The sequence below is a fragment of the Suncus etruscus genome, chromosome 8, assembly GCF_024139225.1.
Source record: "Suncus etruscus isolate mSunEtr1 chromosome 8, mSunEtr1.pri.cur, whole genome shotgun sequence".
Taxonomy (NCBI): domain Eukaryota; kingdom Metazoa; phylum Chordata; class Mammalia; order Eulipotyphla; family Soricidae; genus Suncus; species Suncus etruscus.
This window is the reverse complement of record NC_064855.1, coordinates 38635456-38651927: the sequence shown is the minus strand read 5'-3', so window position 1 is coordinate 38651927 and position 16472 is coordinate 38635456. Positions and strand designations below refer to the sequence as shown.

Genomic DNA, 16472 nt, shown 5'->3' with positions numbered 1-16472 from the left:
CATATTCTCTACTTTTCTGAGTATCCAGAATGAGAAATGATCTGGGAACTGAGAATACTCATGCCAAGACCCTTCTGTACTTTGAAAAATTAAGACATTAAAAAACATATTTTGACTTCCAAAATATATTTAAATAGCCAAGCATGGCGAACGGAATAAAATGGAATAACTTACTATCATGAAGAGAGAGAATTTTATTCTTACCCATTAGGCATTTTCTGCCACCCTAATTTGATGTAAAAGTTTCAATTTTTTTAATGAATTACACTTACTTAGAAGGCATTTGTCAAAAACTCCTGACTTTAAGGTTATCAATAGTATTATTAATAATGGTCAAAATGACTAGAAAAATCAAACCCTCTGGGCTTTTTCCAATTAAGTGCTTTGAGAGAAGGAACTTTCGTACTGATCACCATGTGACCATGTAAGTGGGGCCTAACAATAAAGACTTGAGTGGAAAGATTACTTACTCTGAAATAAAAGTTGTTAAGGGTGAGAGATATAGTACAACAGGGATAGGGTGTTTGCATTACACACATCTGACTCTGGTTTGATTCCTGTCACTTCATATCGTCCCCAGAGCCCTGCCAGGAGTAATCGCTGAGCACAGGAGCAGGCCCTGAGCACCTCCAGGTGTGGTCCCAAATCATCGAGAGAGAGAGAGAGAGAGAGAGAGAGAGAGAGAGAGAGAGAGAGAGAGAGAGAGAGAGAGAGAGAGAGAGAGAGAGAGAGAGAGAGAGAGAGAGAGAGAGAGAGAGAGAGAGAGAGAGAGAGAGAGAAGAAAGAAAACTCCATGGATTTGAAAGTGTATCTAAAAATACTAAGTTCACCATATTCCAAAAAAGTGTACTCATAAATGTGTTTATCTCTTATAAAGAGATAGTATTTCTGCTTTTTTGGTTTTTATTTATTTATTTTGTTTTGTTTTGGAGTCACACCAGGTAGCATTCAGGGGTTACTCCCGGCTTTGAGCTCAGAAATAGCTCCTGGCAGGCAAGGGGGAACATTTGGGATGCAGGGATTTGAACCACCATCTGTCCGGGACTGGCTGTATGTGAGGCAAATGCCCTACTACTGTGCTATCTCTCTGGCCCCAAGAGATAGTATTTCTAATAAGTTCATTTGTGTGTTTGTTTCTGGAGCCATACTGGCAGAGTTCAGGGATTTCCATAGTGATAGAAATGGATCCTGGGCCGCCCACATGCAAAGTGGGAAAGAATTCATTTCATTCCATTTCTATTTACTTGTTTTCCAGGAACCTTTTTGTGGAAGGAGTTGTCTTACAGATAAGTAGTCATTTTTATACTTGTAGGTCATGATAACATGATCAATATCTTCAGTAGCCACTCTAGTAACATTCCCCAGACCCACTTTAATTTTTGGTTGGGACCTTTTAAATTCTATTTAAATATGTATTTACTTATTTGTTTTTGATTTTGGGGTCATACCAAGTATTTCTTGGAGCTAACTCTGTCTGTAACCTCATGACTCAATTTTTAAAATTAAATTATAATATATATTGCTCTTTCCCTGCTCCTCCCATTTCTCTTATTACTATTTTGAGGCCTCACACATTTAATACCAGTGGCCACACACTTAATTATGACCTTATACATGGTTTCAGTATTTTCACACTTTGTGACTACCCTCGCAGTGTTTGCACACATTTAGTTGCTGACTCACATTCTTAGTTGCAGTGTGCTGAGAATCACACACTTTTTCATAAAGCTGAGGATCCCAAATAGAGCACTTCCAGGATGGAACTTATCATTCAAAGTGGTGCTCAGGATGCAAATCATGGCCTTATGCCTAGAAGGTGAGCACTGACCCCACAAATAATATTTCCTAAACTAGTGTTGTTATAAAAAGAATCTCCAGTTGGAGATTCTGATTCAGATGAAGACATCAGATTCCACCTCTAAATAAAGATGCCCCAAATTACAGTCCAGACTGTATGAATACATACTGAAAACCTCAGGAAGCATGTGGGTGAGAGTGCAGAAAAAAGGCCGCTGTCTTGGATAATGTCTATCACACAGAGAAGCACAGGAAGTTGTTTTTGGTGATTATAATAAGGAGCAATTATTGAGTGAAAACGAACTCTACTTTGAAACAGGAGTATCTGTAATGTCTGCCAACCTCCTAAACTAACATCAAAGCTTTACCCTTCAGAGGTGCAGGAGGGAGAATTCCAGGTGGGGTTAGAATGTAAAGGTCTAATCATCTTCTACCCTCTAACCTGACTGTCCATCTTTGAATTGTTTTCATTTCAGAGGTGAAAAATTCCCTTCTTCTGAGAAGATACTTACGTCCCCCTGAAAAATATTACACAATCTTCCAGTGCTTCATAACTTTAACTTACCTTACATCTACCTGAATCTCGCTTCAGTTTGACCCCATTTCCTTTTATTTTGTTTTCCCAGATTTCAGTGTACACCATTGTCTTAGAGAAAATAATTATTTTTATTTTGATAGATCATGATTATATCTCCAGGCTAGTCATTCTTTTGACCACATTTGCATTTATTTTCGAGCATTAAAATTCTCTATCTCCATTTAATGCTTTCTTTAAATAGGGAAGAATATAATAACTACATAGTTTTTTTTGTTGTTTGTTTTTGGTTTTAGGCCACACCTGGCAGTGCTCAGGGGTTACTTCTAGATCTGTGCTCAGAAATTGCTCCTGGCAGGCTCAGAAGACCTATGGGATGCCGGGGATCAAACCCAGGCCCATCCCAGGTCGGTTGTGTGCAAGGAAAATATTTTACCACTGTGCTATCACTCTGGCTCCTACCTAGTTTTTAAAAACAATCAGTTATAGGACAAGGAAGATAGTCAAAGAATCGAAGTATCTATTTTGTATGTGGGAGCTCTAGATTTGATCCCTGATACCACATGGTTCACTGAGCACCAGGGTAAGCAATACTTGAATATGATCCCTCAAAAAATGTCAGTTTTAAATTCCTCACAAACTGTTCTAAGGCCTGTTTTCCAAATTAGAACAAAGTTGGTTTTTTTTTTTTTGGGTTTTTTTTTTTTTGGTTTTTGGGTTTTTTGGGCCACACCCGGCGTTGCTCAGGGGTTACTCCTGGCTGTCTGCTCAGAAATAGCTCCTGGCAGGCACGGGGGACCATATGGGACACCGGGATTCGAACCAACCACCTTTGGTCCTGAATTGGCTGCTTGCAAGGCAAACACCGCTGTGCTATCTCTCCGGGCCCAGAACAAAGTTTTGATAGGGTCTAGGATATGATGTAAGGGTAAGTCCAGGGTAACAACATATCACGAGGTTATAAAATCATGATTCTATTTGATTTAAGTAAAACAATTTCAAAAACTGTTATAAAAGTCAAGATTTAGCAGCAATCTGATTGTTAATGTAATGCAAAATATTAAAACATAATTTGAAATTCTGTTTGTTGTTTGTTTGGGGGCCACTCCAAGTGGTCCTCACAGATGACTTCTGGCTCTGCACTCAAGGATCACTCTTGGTAGGGCTCAAGGGACCATATGAGGTGCTTGAGATTTAACCTGGGCCTGTCTCCAGCAAGGCAAGCACGTTTCCCACTCTCTTAAACCAACTTTGTTTTCTTAATGATAATAAAGAACTGACTTACCAAATAAGTTAGTAGAACTACAGCCATGAAAAATATTTTCTCTTTCTCTAGTAGCACATTTAAAGCCATCACTCTTATTAAAAGTCTTTACAGTTGAAGAGTTCTGAAAGAGATAATACAGCAAACATTAACACCAATCATGCTTCGTGTTTACTATGTAATTATTGCCATTTACTATATGCACTAGAAAATGTTTTGTTTTTTATGTTTAAGAGTATGATGGGCTACACTCATCAGTGATCAATCAGGGTTTATTCGTGGCTTTGTGTTCATGAGTCACTCCTGGAAGTAATCAGAGGACCAGAAATTGAGCTGGGGTAATACCTGTACTATCTCTTCAACTCCAAAATTATTTATATTTTAAAAGGAATCACTTTTTAAAAAGATACAATGCACAAATAATATGTGATGATTTGAAAGTTCAGAGGATGATAACTGAAGCATTTACATCCTATCTTAATCTCCTATGGACTCTGAATTTCTAGGCTCTATTTTCTACCCAAGTTTCTTGTATACAGTCACCTTCATCCAGTAGACAATGATTTCAAACAATGATGAAATAAACCATCCTATGAAGTAGTTTAGTCAAAGCCAACAAGATAACAGAAATGATAAAATGTTTAATACAAAAGTCAGTACTGGGTGCTAGGCACAATTGTCATTACCTCAGTCACTCAATCCTCACAACTGCTCTAGAAAGTAGAGCACATGGGCGGGCCATTTCAGAGCAGTGAAACACAGAAAGTTGAGTGCCATGCTCCTGGGCATAGAGAAATGATAACATCTTGGTACCAATCTGGCCTTTCAAGAGAAAGAGAAACTATCTCTTCTTCAGAAATGATTCAAAATGTAGAAACAACCCTAGTTGATTGCTGTTGGTATTTTTTATACAGATTTCTACAATAATGTCATGAAACGAAACACACTGAAAAAGAAACAGGAAGACTTGTCTGGAGGCTTCACCTCTCAAGTGGAGAGACATACACCCCTGAACCATTGATCATCTACAGAAACAATCACAATTGTCTACAACATCACCACGAGGCAAACCTCTACCAGGGGAGACCCTGCTGCTACTCCAAGAATGTTCCCTTGACACCCAGATGACTCAGCGACAGCAGCAACTTGCTTGCAGGGTAGGACACTCCGCATTTGATGGTGAGGTGAAACTGGAGGACGCTTTACATCCTGACTTCGAAGAAGCACAGAAACCAGAATCCTTCTGGCACAGAAATCAGAATCTTTAACTACAGAAACCCGACGACAACAACAGCTAATGTGTGAAAAAATTTCGCCACAGAGAATGACTCAGGTTGGACAACCTAGTATGCCTGGAACCCAAAGTCGTATGCCAGAGAATTTCAGAGATAAGGTCTCTTTGTATTTAGGACAAGGCATTTTACCCATATTTTGCTGGGCTATGCAAACAGCTACACTTGCCACTCTCACACCGTTATTGCTGTATTTATTTTTAATTCTTCTCCTTTTTTTTTTTAAAGAGCTTACTAAACTTTCTGCTGGTGCTTCAATGAATTCATTGTGAGTCAGTATTCTTTCCTTTCTCTTCCATCTCTTTAGTTTTTCTTTCCACTTTCTATTTAAAAAAAAAACATGTTGCTTTTGGTCTTCCTAAAAATGTATTATTATCAGTTATGTCAACTATGTAATACATTTTCTTTAAATAAATTAAATTTAAAAAATGTGGAGAGACAAGGGTTCAGTTTTCCAGGAAGGGTAAATCTTCCAAAACTAAGGAAGCTCAGAACAGATGATCTCTCTGACTACACAGAAAGAAGACAGAGCAGAAAACTGTAACCAGGGGCCAAATAACTCAAGGATGAATGAAAAGACAACAAAAGAAGCAGTAGGGGACTGAGGCTGCTAATCAGCAACAAACTGATAGGAGACCTAACCCCCCTGTGCATCCCCTCTTCAGGAGTCCGCTATCAGGGCAATGAGGAATCACTCCTTTGAGTTGAACCAACGACCCAAGTGGAATGTATTCAAACAGTTGTGAGGTTTTTTTTTCCTTTACCTTTCCAGATGCTTCAAAACAGCCATTTCCTCATACCCCCACACACCTCAGAACCATCCAGCAATTATCCAAACACGAAATTTACTGCTTATATAGATCCAGAATTGCGTTAGCAGATAAAATCACATTACCTGAAAGTTATATTCCAGGATATCTCTTGTTGACATGATCCTATTTTTTAATGTGCTGATATGTTATAGTTTATAAAATCTATCTGAATCAAACTGATATGAAAAGGAGTCTAAGTGCCAGTAAATTTGCACTACATAATAATAAAAAGAAATGAGCAGAGCCATCATATTAAAAAAAGTCTAGACAATCAATATACTCCGTGGAGAACTATCAACTATTTTGGAAAGAAAAAGAAAGCAATACTCTTTTTTGTCTTCTCTAGCAAAGAGAATATCTGGTATTTTATCAATTCAGAAGTCATGGCAATATGATTTTTTATTTCATAGGCAGTACCTATCTTATGTACAAAAATAAACATGCTAAAATAATATTGTTTCATCATAGAGTGATATTCATGGGGAATTTTTACCCTCTTCCCTCCCAACTAATTCTTTGGTTGTTGGAGGGAGCGGTTTCCAACCAGTGTTTGGGGGCCACTTCTGTGATACTCTAGGATCACTTTTGGGCCACTTCTGTCTGGGACCACTTCTGTGATACTCTGCCAGCTCAGGTGAATCAATGTGAGGATAAGGAGAATCTCTATGCCTTGATGCGGGACAATCTGGGTAACATGGTACTGAGAGGCAAGTAGTGTCAGGGTTCAAACTTGGATCCCGTGTATGCAAATCATGTACTCCTAAAACCACTACTATCTCCTATCTTTACAAATTCTTTACAATGCAAATATTCTGTTAATAAAAAGATATACATATAATGTTCTTGTGGCAAAACATGGTGCCCTCCTTGAAAAACTATGAGGCTTAGATTATAGATTATATAGGCTTAATTTATTGGGACATATTGGGGAAATGAAAACTATTGCTAAGAGATAAAAATAAGACTTATAGGGGCCAGAGCAATAGCACAGCAGTAGTGTGTTTGCCTTGTACGCAGGCAACCTGTGACGGACTCCCCGGGCTTAATCCTCAGTTTCTCTATGGTCCCCAAAGACAAGAGTGATTTCTGAGGGCAGAGCCAGAAGTAACCCTTGAGCACCACCGGGTGTGGCCCCACCCCAAATAAGATCTATCTTAGAGGAATGCTGTAAGGAAGAGCAGAAATGGTGACCATGAAAAGGTTTAACCATGCCTGAGCACATTGAAAGCTAGGTTGAACTATAGTAGGGTAGTTGGTGATCTACTACTACTACTACTACTACTACTACTACTACTATTACTATTACTACTACTACTACTACTACTACTACTACTACTACTACTACTACTACTACTACTACTACTACTACTAGAATAGCCTGGCCCAGGAGTATTTATAAACAACCATCACAGTGAAGGAATCTTATAAGTGTAAACAAGTTTTCAGAGATAAGATTAAACGCTTTATGAGATGTTTTGGCCTTAGAAAAGGTGAACATTTTAATAAAATAGTAAGTGCTTGAAGAATAATATTACAACTAAAATGGGGTAATAAAATATATTTATAAAAATTGCCCTACGTCTGGGTATTTGGGGTCTAGCCCAGGTAGAAAAATGTATTTAAGACACTTCAAAGTTAAGCATTAAGCATGAGGAATACACATTAGGCAGATTATATACAATGGATCACTTTAGTTTTTATTGTTAGCCAGAATATTCAGAGGAAACATTGACCAAGAACCTCACATTCATTTTTGAAATACACACACAGGAAAGTTGCACTATCTAAGTAGAAAGAAGACATGTCAGACCAGACCTGGTTTCCAAGTTTCTAGGGGTATGAAAACTAGCAGCTTCAAAATTTGCTCTTCAACAGCTCTGAGAAAATTGGCATTATCAAAAGAATAGAAGAACAGGAGCCTGGAAGTGTGCTACTGGCAGCAATCTGCCCATGTGCATAGAATGCAGTTGCTCACCTAACCAAGCTGTCCTGCCTTCACAGTAGGTAAATTCAACAAACACAGAAATGCACACACACCCCATGTACTTCCCTGTCCCAAACTAGAAAGCTGGTATCCAGGGGGAAAAGTCCTGCTGACAGGATATTTACAGCTTGTCTTCCTCTCTCTTGGTAGGGCAGACCACTGGATTCCAGCCCACAAGGGCTGTTACAACTTGCATGTCTTTCAAGGGCCACCCCTTATCTTGCCTAGGGGCCTTGTTCTACTCTTGCCTTCATTTCTTATGCCTGCCCCGCAGTGAGTAAAGGTTCTTCTGGGATCTCCCTGGATCAGCACAGGGACTCTCCTTCCTATTTCTTTTGAGCCCCAAAATATGTCATGTTGCCACCACTATCTGCTTTTTCTCTTTTGGTAGTATTTGTGTAGCAAATGGTAGTATATAGATGGCAGCATCCTTCTTCAGCCACAACATCATTTAATTTTTTTAAATGCCTTCAATATCCAAAAGAAAGAATTTGCTGTAAAAGCTAGAAAACTCAACAAAGATGAGACCAATATTGAGGTGACATAGCAGGAGTAGAGCATCCAGTGTCCCCTCCCCTAAGAAGCACACACAACTCAAAGGCTCTAGTCTCTACCTTCTCTTCTTGTTACACAGGAATTCTGTTTCCATTTTATCTCCAATCAAGCCACTAAAGCCTACAACCAATTTGAGTCTAAAGACAAAATGACAAGAAATGAGATTTTATTCTAAAATGGATGTCTCTCGAAATATATGCGCAATATATATTGAGACAGAGATTCATTAAATTTACTTCTTCGGGTTGATATAAGGACTACAATATACATGAAAATATGCACAGCCATAATTTGAGATTAAAATATAAATTACTACAGTAGAATTTTGACCAGGACACCATTTTCTGATTTAAACTACTATATAAGCAAAGATCATTCAAGAAAAAGATTTAGTATTTTATTTGTCAGATTTTTAACAATAAGTAAGTTTTCTAATAATTATTTTTATTTTTTATCTTATAAGTTACAAGTTTTATCTTATAAGTTAAGTCAGTAAGTTTTCTAATAATTATTTTTATTTTTATTTTATAAGAAACCAAGGCATATACATCCTAGAATAATTCAAATAGTCTGTACCCTTTTATTTATTTTTTTAAATAACCTGTGAAATTTCTAGCCAGAGACATAGTAAAGTGGATAAGTGCTTTGTAAGCAGCTAGCCCGTGTTTGATCCTGAGCTTTACATATGGTCCCCCGAGCATCACTAAAAATGATTCCTTAGTAATGAGCTAGGAGTAAATCCTGAGCATAGCCAGGGGCAGTCCAAGCCCTACCAAATATTGTTCATATTTCTGTATTTTTTCTATTTCTTAAAGTTATTCATTATCCTATATGCAGTTCACACAACTGCAATAATATTTGTTTTTGTTTGTTTGATTGCTTACTGTTAAGGATCGAATCCAGGGATTCAGATTTGCAAATAATATGCCTATCATTGAGTTATAACTCAGGTCCCATAAAAAATAACATAAATTGTATCAATGTTTCTTTTTTTTTCTTTGTGTTTTGGGCCACACCTGGTGATGCTCAAGAGTTACTCCTGGCTATGTGCTCAGAAATCGCTCCTGGCTTGGGAGATCATATGGAATGCCGGGGGATCAAACCATGGTCCATCCTAGGTTAGCATGTGCAAGGCAAACACCCTACCGCTTGTACCACTGCTCCAGCCCTGTATTAATTTTTCTAATAAAACCACATTTGATGGGTATTTTTTCCTAATATGCAATGAAGTAAAAAAAAATGCTAAATCAGTATTAAAATAGGAAGGCTTACAATTTATAAGATTAAAACTGAAATAAAGGCAATATTGTACACATAGCCTTTTCACTTTAACACAATCATAAATTATTTAAATATCTTCCTTTCACATTCTAAGAGTAAAAAAATGTATTAGAAATATAGGGTATGTTTGGCTATTTCCAAACAGGAAAAAACCCCACAGCCTCTAAGTAGTCCATCTTGAACTTCAATTTCACTATATTTTAAAACTATTCTTATGCAGTAAAGTTGGCAATCCCTTTTGTAGCTGAGGAAGTTCAAATTGCTATGCTATAATACATATTTGTTGGCTTGGAAGCATGAATGATTTCCCTATTTCAAATTATAAAATGTTTTCTACCAAAAAACTTTGAAAGTCTTAAAATATTTGCTGCCAAATACAGTATCATTAGTTCACTCTAAATTAAAAATCACATATGGAACCACTTACTCTGACTATTATCATTATATCTTCTTAATCTTTGCTTTTAGGAAAATCATTGGCAATGTTCTCAAAGTGTTTACTAAATAAGTATGTCATAACTATGGCAGTTTTCTCAAAATTCAAAAATGTTTCTCTATCCTAGAACACAAATATAGGAGTCATTATCTCATCAAGAATTTAGGGGACTTCAAACTTTGACCCCATCTATTCTAGGAGAATTGTGCATAACCATTTCTAAAACACAGCTGTTCAAATTTTTATTTTAGCAGTAAGTCTGGAGAGATTTCAACTCTTTTCAATTTCCTAATGTTTACAGTGTTTATGTGCTATTTAAGTAGGCTCCATTCTTTTTATAATTTTCTCCTATTAAACTCATCCAAGTCAACTGATGAGTGGCTAATGTTATTTAATCTTCACTTATACAGATTTCTTGGTCTCATATAATTTCCAATAAGTGGTTGTTCTTCTAAAGCCCAGGCTTCAAAACGTAGTTCTAAAGGTACGTATTCCATGATGTATGTACCAGACGATAACCCAATACTGTTTAAACATTTTATTTTAAATGTAAACATTTCAGACAGATAAAATACGATGAATGAACTCACTACTCAACCAGCATATAATGAAAAGAAAGTAAGTGGTTTTATATTGTTTTGCTGTTCCTTTACTTCATTTGGAAGGTTACGTTATAAAAAGGCCATGGACATTTAATAATCCACTGCCATGAGACAAAATGAATTTAACTGCTTAACTCTAACAGTTTTTTGACTCTTGTCTTGTAAGCAGCTGCCTATTTATTTGGGAGGTGCAATTATTCAAGTTGGGTAGCCTTATTTAACATGTAGTTAACAGAGTATATGGGCTTGTTTTGGAGTTTCAAATACAACTTGAGATACAGATTAAAAGCACTTGACCTTATCCATGTATTAAAGAAGCCTTTTGTATTTTGGTCTGTGCAGTATTAATTTCTGAATAGTGATATTGATAACTGGCATGAGTAAAGTTTGGGTTCAGAGCTTTACCATGATCTTACAGTGTTTAAATTCCTTCAAAAGAATAAAATTCTCTACACAAGTGTTAGCAGAGTTCTTCATTTTTGCTTTAAAAGTCCTGAACATATCAATGTATGCCTGAAACCATCATTATAACAATAAGTAAATTATAGAACCTCAATGAAGTGGGCTTTTTTTGTTTGTTTTTGGGTCACATCCTGCGACTCTCAGGTTACTCCTGGTGCTGTGCTCAGAAATCGCTCCTGGCAGGCATAGGGGACCATATGGATGCCGGGATTCGAACCACCGTCTAACCTGAATCAGTTGATGCAAGGCAAACGCCCTACTGTTGTGCTATCTCTCTGGCCCTTTAATAAAGATTTTTTTTATTTTGTTTTGTTTTTGGTTTGGGGGAACAACCTCCAGAGCTGAGGTCTTATTCCTGGCTCAGCACTCAGGGATCAATCCTGGTAGTACTCAGGGGATCATTGAAATTGGTGGGTCATATCCAAGGCAAATGCCTTACCTAATGGATTATTGCTCCAGTCTAATAAATATTTTTAAATAAAAATGTTAAGTCCTAAACATGCCTTACATTATATATTAGAAAAAAAATAAAACAATCAATTTACTGATCAAAATACATATAAAGGACAAGATATAGTTACTACATACACCAATTAATTTTCCACTGATTTATATATAGAAATTAAATCTTTTGATGAGTTAAAATTAAAAAGAATCAATTTTCTGTTCTTTTTCAAAGCCTTTTTTTTTTTTTTTTTTTTTTTTGGTTTTTGGGCTACACCTGGCATTGCTCAGGGGTTACTCCTGGCTTTCTGCTCAGAAATAGCTCCTGGCAGGCACGGGGGACCATATGGGACACCGGGATTCGAACCAACCACCTTAGGTCCTGGATGGGCTGCTTGCAAGGCAAACACCGCTGTGCTATCTCTCCGGGCCCATGTCTCTTAATGTTAGCAATATTATTACTCAAGTCTTCTGGACAGTAAAGGTACTTTATGCTATAATTGCAGGTACTGAATTTGAGATCTAATGTGAACTCAGCATCAAAGAAATGCGTAACTTAGAAGAGGTTGCCACAGAAAACACCAATACAACTTTTCCAAGGTAACATTTTTTATGGAAAGAAAACTCTAAGGTCACAAAAACCATCTGATCATAGCCGTTTGTCATGGGACATTTTCACAGATAGAAAAGCAAAGAACTTTGAGGGCTCATGATACAGCTCTTAGTAGATACTATACACACACACACACACACACACACACACACACACACACACACACACACACACACACACACACACACACAGTTTTGTTTGGGTCATACCCAGCAGCGCTCAGGGGTTACTCCTGGCTCTAGGCTCAGAAATCGCTCTTGGCAGGCTCGGGGGATCATATGGGATGCCAGGATTCGAACCACCGTCCTTCTGAATGCAAGGCAAACGCTTTACCTCCATGCTATCTCTCCGGTCCCCAAATACTTAATATTTCTTAAAAATTACATTGCATTTGTTTTATTTTCAAGATAATTTGATTAATACTAAGCCCCCTGAATTCTTTACAAATATCCACATCTCTGTAAATTATTAATATCAGAAGCCATTTTTTAAGAATAGGGCTCAAGTGTCACTCCTCTTAGTAACAGATTTAAATTAGATAATAAGCAGTATTCCAAATAAAATGTTTTCAGACTACACAAAAGAATAGGGTGAAATTGCACAAAATGTCTACGGTAAAACGGCACTATCAAAAGCACGTTGATTAAATCCTGAATGGATGCAACATAATCTTTCCATTTGCACCTGAGTGATCCGGAAATAGCATAGAAATAAATTAGTGTGTTTGCATAAGTCGTTATTAAAAATAACTGTTTCAGTTTGTATATTTAAAATAAAAGTGTCTTCCACTAAAGGACAATGTCACTGAGTGAAACAAGATGCCCTCGTCAATATTTCTGAGTTAAATTGCCTCAATGAAAACTAGATGATACAATGCTTTGAGGCTTTGTTTCAGATTGGGTCATTTTACTCAGAGGCACCCAGAAAGGAACGTTGGTTTCTTAAGCGGGGTAAGAAACTGCCACCACACGATTGGTTAGAATTTCGTCTTCCCAAACTTCAAGGGTGCATGAGCTACTATGCCTCGTCAATGAAGTTTGGCTTTAGAATCTGGCCAAGGCCTGTGACAGCAGAGCTCTCTGGTTTCTACCTGTCACTTCACTGATGAAAGTTGCTGACATTTACAGAACTTCCCTACCCCGGCACCAGGATGCATTTAGTTATGCAATTTATCATGCATCGTGCAAATGTTCTCTCACGCCTTGCTCAGGTGCAACAGGGCCTGCAGCTGCTTCCCCAACACCCCCTTCTCCAGCCCCTGCCCCTCTCCCCAGGCGCGCTCTGGAGGCAGACCAGCCCGCACCAGGTTTGTCATTGCGCGCGAGTGTGATGGGCTGAGAGGGCTTCGGGCCTGGGATCGACTCGCGGGGCTGAATCTACAGACTCTCACGCTTCCCAGACCCCTGAACCGCCAAGACACGGTCTCGCCGGCTCCTCCTCCAAGGGAAGCCTGAAGCTCCCAACTCTTGGTCAGCATCTCGATCCAGCCACCGTCTCCTCCTCGGAACGTCCGAACAGACGCTGCTCCCGGCTTTCCTCCGCGGGGGGCAGGACAGGACCAGGGACCCTCATCACGCTCCACGCAGCCCCTCGAAGGACCGGGCACCCACCTCCTCGCTCCCCGAGCTGGCCCGCCGTGCCGGTTGTTAGCTCACCGCGTCGCCCAGCAGGTCCCGGTCGGTGTCTCGGCACCGCAACTCTACCGAGCACGTTGACAGCAGGGCTCCCGGGGCGGAGCTGGGGTGCAAGGCCTCCCGAGGAAGCCCGCACACAGAGCGCTTCCCGTAGCCCGGCAACGGCAACGGGGCACACCCACCGAAGTCTGCCCCAACTCAGGGCGCCCCCTATGCCTGCCTAGGCTGAGCGGGCCTGGCCCCTCCAGCTCTCGCTCAGTCACGCCATGCATACATTCTGCAACTGGGGACCCCTGGAGTGAGCAGAGAACTCTTCTGCCCTGCTACTTGCTATCAGGTTTTGAAACTTTGGAACTGGAGTTTGTGCCTGTACGAGGCAAGCTGGCTACTTTCAAGTTTTCTAGGAGGAGTGTTTAAAAAGTTTGAGACTTGATTTCCCCCCCCCTCTTCCCCCACCCCAGCGTTGGAATGCTATAGAGAGCATGTCAGAGTTCCAATTTCCTCTGCTCACTGAATGAACCAAGAACTTAGGCCAGAGAGATAGTCCAACAAGCCGGGCACTTTTCTTGCACACAGTTGACCTGTGTTCCTTCCTGGAATGGCCTATGATCACCCAAGCGCCACCAGGAATAATCCCTGAGCACAGCCAAGTATAATCCCCTCACCCCTCAACAAAACAAAACAATAAAAACTGCAGGGTTCTTTGGATGGAACCAAATTTCATATTTCTTTTCTATAACCCAAGTAGACTGGAAGTCAGTATTTATAGGTTGTTATACATACTTATAAACATCTATTGTTGTCCCACACTAACAATATTATAATGTTAATATCATTATCATTGCTCAAAGTTACCCTCAGTATAATCTACTTTAAATCTGATACCATCAGACGGCCAAAGTAATTAAATCACAAAGATTTACTTTAAAACAATGACTTGCAAACTGCAGCCTCCAGGAAAGTCAGCTTCCCCTAGTCTTCCCATCAGCTGTTAGTTCCAGTACCAGGACAGTCTGGGTATTCTTGATGAAAACAAACTCCTTCCTAAGTTTCATCTTTATACTTACCCAGGTCTTTTACCTCTACTCTGATTTCTTACTTTACTTTTATTCAGGACCTAACTCAAAAGAAAATGACTCTCATGAGTCTTTCCAAGATTTGTGGCTCTCTTGCCACAGTACAGCACTTGTCCCAAGTTACTTTGTGTCACTAGTTTTTTGTCCTTCCTCAAGGAATTAAAAGTGTTGACCAGGGGAAAGAAACAGAGTATTGAAGTGAAGACACTTGCTTTGCACATGGCCAGCTTAGGTTTGTTTCCATATGTCCCAAACCTCACCAGGAGTGATCCCTGAATGTAGAACCCAAGTAATCCATAAGTACTTCTGGATATGGCCCAAAAAACAATGACAAAAAACTCTCTAAAAATAGGTGTATTTTGTTCAAACTTGTATCTCTGATAGTATCAAACATTCAAAAAGTGCTGAATAAATGTTTTCTGAGTGAAACTACCTCTTTGACTTTAGCCAAGTGTTCTAGTTTCTCTAGCCTCCTTAGTATTCAGAGACAGTAACATTATACTTAGATCATTTGTTCTTGCATCATTTCATGTGGATTTGATTGCTTTTTCCCAGTCTGTTAACATATTATGGAGAAACCCCTATGTTTACATGCTACACCTTTAGCATTATAAAATCTTGATTGGATGCCACTTAGCCATTCAATATTTGGAAGTTTCACTTCACCTTCATAAATTTTTATATAAAATAAATAATTTTATTGGTGTCTGTTAAATCAGGTAAGGTATTTAAAGAACTTAACACATTGCTTACCGCATAGTAACCAGTCAGAAAATGGCACTTAATATTAGTAGCAATATACCTTTCCTAGTTTCTGTCAATTTGTAACTATCATGAATAAATGATAACTGAAGTAATAGTTGACAGTGGAAAACAGTATTAATCTGTGTACTCTAACAATTACTTGTATCATATATGTTCCATAAAAGCCAGACAAGGGCCTGAGCAGTGGCGCAAAGGGTAAGGTGTCTTTGGGATGCCCCGGCATTCCATATGGTCCCCTATACCAGGAGCGATTTCTGAGCTCATAGCTAGGAATAACCCCTGAGCATAATTGGGTGTGGCCCAAAAACAAAACCAACAACAAAAAAAGCCAGACAAATAAATATTCCCATTTTAACTCACTTTGAGTATTTCTTTTTTTTTTTTTTTTTTTTTGGTTTTTGGGTCACACCCGGCGGTGCTCAGGGGTTACTCCTGACTGTCTGCTCAGAAATAGCTCCTGGCAGGCACGGGGGACCATATGGGACACTGGGATTCGAACCAACCACCTTTGGTCCTGGATTGGCTGCTTGCAAGGCAAACGCCGCTATGCTATCTCTCCGGGCCCCACTTTGAGTATTTCTATAACCCAGATATCTTATCTGACTGAGAAAACAGACCCACAAATAAACAGCAGTTTAAAAATGCAATCATGGAAGCTAGAGCATCGGGTAGGGCATATACCTTGCATTTGGCAAACCCAGGATTGATCTCCAGAATCCCAAATGGTTCCTTGAGTATCACTCGGAGTAATTCTTGAGGGTAGAATCGGGTGCAACCTGAGTCTGCCCCCCCAAAAAACCACAAAACCTGCAATTATGGAGCCTGAGAAATAGTACAGTATTTGGGGTGCCTGCCTTGTATTCAGTTGACCCCAGTTTAATCCTTGGCATCCCATTAGGCACCTGACCTTCACCAGGAGT

The 16472-nt window shown here is 39.1% G+C and overlaps 1 protein-coding gene across 1 annotated transcript in view; it reads right to left on the bottom strand.

The window, feature by feature from the left end:
* Positions 1 to 16472, bottom strand: part of TNFRSF19 (TNF receptor superfamily member 19) — a 126807-nt gene that overhangs the window by 97875 nt on the left and 12460 nt on the right. Inside the window, exon 2 of the mRNA XM_049778268.1 lies at positions 3618 to 3720. Coding sequence (XP_049634225.1) covers positions 3618 to 3686 — 69 coding nt within the window. The 5' untranslated portion in view covers positions 3687 to 3720. The remainder of the gene's footprint in view (positions 1 to 3617; positions 3721 to 16472) is intronic.